This window comes from Gloeophyllum trabeum (genome assembly GCF_000344685.1).
Source record: "Gloeophyllum trabeum ATCC 11539 unplaced genomic scaffold GLOTRscaffold_00009, whole genome shotgun sequence".
Taxonomy (NCBI): domain Eukaryota; kingdom Fungi; phylum Basidiomycota; class Agaricomycetes; order Gloeophyllales; family Gloeophyllaceae; genus Gloeophyllum; species Gloeophyllum trabeum.
Genome location: NW_006920418.1, coordinates 72,951 through 79,007, shown reverse-complemented (window position 1 = coordinate 79,007; position 6,057 = coordinate 72,951). Strand labels below are relative to the sequence as shown.

The window sequence follows — 6,057 nt, the reverse complement described above, 5'->3', positions numbered from 1 at the left end:
TCAGCCCGATGGGGGGCGCCTTCGAGCCGGCGGGACGTTCTCCAGTGGCGCGGCGGACGGCTCGGACGAGGGGAAGACGGTGCTGAGGGTGCCGATGGTGGTAAGGTGCATGATGCGCCGGCCTTGCACGGCCGACTCGTGGACTGTCGGTATCCGGAGCGGCGCGGTGTCGCCGCCGATGGTATTGGCATCGAGTGGGCTGAAGATCGACTGAGGTGTTAGGGATGTGCTTAAGGTGCATGATGCCACGAGAGCGACGAGAAACAATACGGAGCGCACTGAGAGCGTCATATCTGAATATCTTGGGCACCAGCAGCGGCCGGTAAGATGACACTCTAGAACGGCAGCGACAGCCTTCAGCGATCCTTGAGTAGTGTCGGAATGAGCAGGCCCTCTGCTTTCGGTAATTGCCTCGGGTCATGTCTGAGCCGACTCGGTTGACTCGAATTCAGAGTTCCACCTCTGGCCGGGCTGCCTCGAGGCAGCCTCAGCTATAGCTACAGGTTATCCTTCGACATTGGTACTCCGAGGTAGGTAAGAGATATCAATTATCAAAATAACCACCTCCCGAGAGACCTTTTTACTACAGACGCGACAGTCACAGTCGATACCGAGAAACTCCGTTAATACTTGAGCATCGTCGAAGGTCCCCCCCAAGCCAGTGACTCTGGCAGGCCTCCAAACCCTATATAAACGTCTAACTTTACTGTTTACTATGCGGTCCCAGACGCTGATCTCCAGGTATTTCAGCGACGTTGGCCCGGTCGAGAGAACGTTCTGAACGCATGTCGTGACATCTCGCAGCAATTCCGTGGTAGAGACCGTATTTTCTTCACGCCCGAGCCACGTATCTGACCACGGTTTCGATCGACAGCTTGAGACGGCGAGTGACAGATACGACAGGCGTGTTGCTTGGAGCGACTCGCAGAACCTAGCCTGAAAACCATTCAGCGCTGCAAGTGAAGTGTCGCCTCGAAATGCTCACCAAAAATTCTATGAGCCGGGTGCACGGCCCCTCGTATATGGTCAGTTCCACGTATTCCAGCATCGGTGAAATCTCCCAGAGAGACGGCTTGCAGAGCTCCTGTTGCAGCTCATCGCTACCCGGCTTACACGCATCCAACATGCCAAGAATCAAGCAGCGAGGTCGCGCTTTGGTCAGCGCCGCAGTGAGATATGGAGCAGTATGTGGAGGAGTGCCCGCTCCGACCGACGCTGGCTTGTCAAAGTCCAGTGCCAATTCAGAGAGCTGACACATGAGGCCGAGCGAGACCCAAGTAACTGCCGTTCCCGCAAACGAGTGCAGCGACCGCCATTCCATCTCGTCTCGTGAGGTATTCACTTGGCGTACAGCACGGTATGGGATCTCAAGACGCCGAAGGTTCGGGAACACCACCGGCAAGTTCTGCGATGTGAATATGGGCGAGTCGGGGACTGAAATACTGTGGATACGGAGGTGGGACATACGGGGCCACGGGTTACACGATTCCATCGGTGGGATAGAATGATTTGATATGTTTGTCAGAAGCAAGGTCTCCAGCGTATCCCGACATGGCTCCAAGAGACCCGATATGCCCAACCACTCCTCTTCGACAATCTCCAGAGAGAGCCACCTTAACGGAGCCCGACGTTCCAACTGCAAAACATGGCCTAATAACTGAATAACACTTCTCCCCGTCAAAAGCAGGACCTCTGCACGCGCGAAACTCGTGGCGAGTGCGTTCGTCAGGATGGGATAGAGTTGGAGGTGAGTTATTTCGGAGACCCCTAGCGACTTGAGATTCACCGCAGATTGGAGAAGCGGAGCTAGCAAGGTTTCTAAGACTTCCGAGCCGCTCAATGCTTCTCGGGCCTCTAGTCCTTCTAACCCGCCTAATTCCCCCAGGTCATCCACCTCGACATGACAAGCAGTCAGGTCCAGTCGGAGTGACTGAAGCAACGACAACCGCGGATTACTAGCCAGCATGAACCGGCAGAACGAAGCAAGTTTGGGGAGGGGGGAGTCGCATTTCCAGAGGGAATCGGCTTGACGAACCATCTGATTCCTGCATACCTCCAGCAAGGAGGATGTGGTAACCAAAAGGCAAGCAAGATCCTGTGTGTCTAGATATACGAGAATAGTGATCAGGACATCATAGCTGCAGTTGATTAGGTCCAGTAAGTGCATTCTACCTGCAATGATGTGCAAAGAACTTGTTAGACGCCGCATCAATTTACTCAGAGTTACAGGCAATAGACTCTGTAGGGCATGGAGGAAGCATTGATTCCGCAATTTCAGGGGTTAAACAATCCTGGAGGCTTATCAGTGTGTGCCTTGCAAAGCGCACCAGATCAGTGTTGTACTGGATGGGCCCGGAGACAAGCATACTGGAGCAGTCCCAGTGGAAGAGGCACGTGGCATTGCCGAAGACACCCATGGTGAAGAGGAAGCACTGCGGGGCAGCGAAGGGAGGACATGACAGCAGCTGGTTCCAGGACTCGACGTTGGTCTGGTTCATCTTGGGGGTGTTCTTGAGGTCTGCCTTTGTACGGCCAGAAGGGGTCTTTGTTCTTGGTGGCTTTGACTTCGATGAAGCCGAGCGAGTGTGCCCAATAAGTGTCCTTTGAGGAGGAAGGGAGGAAGGCAATGTCTGGCGCAATCCGGTACCCGCCTTTGGATTCTTGCTGGTGTTCGTCGGCAGAAATGTGGAACTGGAAGGGGGAGAGGCTGGTTCTCGACGGTGTTCTCACATATGTAGTTCAGAGCATCAACCTCACAAACATAAGTATAATTACAAAGGGTATAAACTAGCATGATATACTCACAATACTCGCGTACATGGCCTTCTCAGATGGTGCTCCAGAAGGCTTCACACTTGGTTTCACTTCCTACAAGCATTTCTTGAATTCTTTGAAGACCGTCAAACAACCCGAGACATCAAATTCCGGAAACAACTCATCTAGAAACTCATAGACATCGACCAGTCCACAGAGGTGCTCGGTAGCCTCAGTGCCGGCCAGGATGCAATGGTTTGAATGGGATTCCTTGAACTGGATAAACGAGTTGAGATGGTGAGCATGAGAAAGTGTGGAAACAGATTTCGCGCTCCGTTTGATTAGCCTGACGACGGTGGAACCCAGGCCGAGGCGGGTGCGGGGAGGGGTAGGAGCAGTTGCAGTGTGCATCTCGTCAAAATCCTCCATGCATCAGTAACTTTTGAGGAGCATATGTACAAAGGCGTCCCTCCGTATCCTCCATCTTTTTAAATTCATGTTGTGCTTCAATGCTATGGCCGTCGTTGAAGGTAGGGCCCTGGTCTGTTGTCGGTGCTAGACATAAAGGCTTTGTGCTAAATTTGGCATCCATCTGAGACAGCATCACAGCCGCATTACTACACGTGCATGTCAGGCATGCGCGACATCGTTTGGGCCTACTGACCAACAATTGTTACAAGTCCTGAGTTTATGAAGGATGAGTCCTTACCCGCAAAATTGGGTGCGTGCCGAACGTTGTACCCCGTGGGAATCGCAATGCCGAGAATGCGTGCGACTTTTTGGTGGTAGTCTTGACTACACTGTTTAATGTCCGCTTTAAAGTCCGCTTGTATCGGAGACTACAAAAAGACTACAAAATTGGATTTGTAGTCTCTGTTTTCAATAATACTGTGTTTTCGTCCTGAGTTTTCAGTGTATTTCCGTGGTTTCTTCTATGAAGAGGTTTTTTTGGGTCGTCCATCCACTGGAATATTTTGAGCATTTAATCATATCTCCTTCCTTTACTGCATGCACTTTGTCGGGTGTGGCATGTTGTTACCATGGGAATTGACTTCTGTGGCTGTGTGTAGTTGGTGGCTGAGGTGCCGCGCCGGTTGGGATCTCTGGCTGCTCATTGGCTCCTGCTTACTAGACATAGCTTGACTGCAGAAAGTGCATTTCTGTAGTTGAGTGATGTCATAGTTGCCCACTCGCTCATTAGTCTAGTACTTGCAGCAGTTGAAGCATGTCAACTTGGTGGGCTGTGCTTCCTTTTAATCCAATCATTACTGGTACATACACATTGATCTTATGTTGGCTATAAGAGGTTCTTGAATGTTGCACTTGTGTTCTGAAATAATATGCTGACTGCTGAATAGTTTGATGGATTGTTTTTTACACACATAATCTGAGTCTATGTGTGGGTGGCAGGGACTATGATACAATTTCTTCAGTCACAGGCATCTTGGGCCTGTATTTCTCAATCGCTGCTGCCTCTGGAACCCTGATTTCTTCCACTCAGTGGTATCTATATGTCCTCTTGAGAAATTGAAGCTAGTACATGTGTAATATATATTTCATTTCTGCTCCCAGCTGCTTGGAGTATTGTTTGAGTACCCTTTCTGATGACTGTCCTTCAGCTTGGTTTGGGAAATGAATGCAAGGGAGCTGCCAATCAAGGATTGGCAGTGGACGACCACTCTGGTTCTGGTAGGATGTTACCTGGAGTCTGCAGGTATTATTGACTATCTCTTCCACTGGGGACAAGAGACCTGTGTCACAGAGCTGCCAATCTTTGATTGCCAGCAGAGGAGCACTTTGATCTATGTTACTTGTGTCTAGTAGTGCAGCTGCTACTTTGCCTTGTGCTAGGTACAAATAAAATTTTGTAGTCTTTTTGTAGCCACCAATACAGACCAACTTTTAATATATCAGGGTGGCAGGGACTTTTATGGTACAATGATGGTAGAGCCACAGGAGGACAAAGTATGAATAAAGGGGACATTGCAGATACACATCTAAGGGAATTCAATATGTGCATAAGAAAGAGTACTGTATACATCAATTGGAACATTTATACACCCAATGCTAACACTTATCAGACACAACTCAGGACTCATGTCCTGCCATGCATAGCAATGGCCCTCTACTGACAAGTTTGTTCATACGAATTGATGCATCTCGCGGCATTGAGCAGGCGAGAGAACCGACTCCAGGCGTCAGGTCTGTCCCAGCTGGATCAACCGTTGTCCACTCAGTCTTGATTGGCAAGTGGATGGACAGTGGCAGCGCCGCGCTCTACATTTCTTCATCATTTTACCAGATGCAGCCACCAGCGCACAGCGCGCACTTCGTCGTAGTCCCCGCGCACGACATGCACGTCCGCGGCGACGGTCTTGAGCCACCCGTACGCCTCCTTGTCACTGGCAGACATTGCCCATTCACAAGATCTGCTGGATTTTGCCTGGCACGAGCACTTTCTTGAATTTCGCAGGCAGATCGTGCATGCGGTGCAGGTCCCCAATGAGCAGAACGAGGACCATCGTGGCGAGCAGAGTACGGTAGCAGGAAGAGACAAGTCACAAGCTGCAGCTACGCGAAAGGGTGACTGTGGCTGTAGCCGAATATAATATTCCTTGTTTTTCACCAGTGCTCTATCATACAGCTACAGTCCCGGACAAGCAAAGGCAACAAATTGATTTCTGACTGAACGAGATTTTTTGGCGGGAAACTGAGTTCAGATTCGGACTCAGGGAGGCTGGAAACATCCAAAAATAAAGTCCTCCGATTTTTCCCACGACTTTTTGATACGGCCAAAATTTTGGGCCATTTGAATGAGATTCTATACCGTTACCGGACCTCCCAGATTACATCCTGAGCCTTTGGGGACCTGTAAACCCTTGCATGGAGCTGCATCCAGGCTTTTGAAGACTACAGACCCCCTTCTGAGGCCCAAAGAAGTTCAAATTTATGAGACATGTTACCTTCATTGCCATATTTGGCCTGCACTTATGAGAGCTATTATGGCATATCGGCTGATCCTATTATTAGATTTAAGCTGGAATCAGACTCAGCTCATTGAAAGGAGTCGATTGGCATATTTTCCGCATTTTTCCCGATTTGTTTTGTATACGGCCAAAATTTCCGCCCATCCCGACCCATTATTGACTGCTACAGGGGGTTTATGGGAAATTTGCTCGTGCCAATCTCTTCCTTAGGGTCTAAATCACTCATTTCTGCAATAAAACCGGGGTTCCCACGGCTTCTGGACCTCCGGAATTCCGGTCACCCAATTTGTTGTCTTTGCTTGTCCGGGCCTGTAGT

At 50.0% G+C, this 6,057-nt stretch overlaps 1 protein-coding gene across 1 annotated transcript; it reads left to right on the top strand.

Annotated features, from left to right (window-relative positions):
• Positions 1-480: 480 nt before the first annotated feature.
• On the top strand, positions 481-1,435 carry GLOTRDRAFT_116647 (uncharacterized protein). Its single transcript, XM_007869083.1, has 5 exons — positions 481-530; positions 590-695; positions 751-814; positions 875-1,025; positions 1,094-1,435. Exons 4-5 carry the CDS (start codon positions 978-980, stop codon positions 1,331-1,333), a joined length of 288 nt encoding a protein of 95 aa, XP_007867274.1. The 5' UTR covers positions 481-530; positions 590-695; positions 751-814; positions 875-977; the 3' UTR covers positions 1,334-1,435.
• The last annotated feature ends 4,622 nt before the right edge of the window (positions 1,436-6,057 follow it).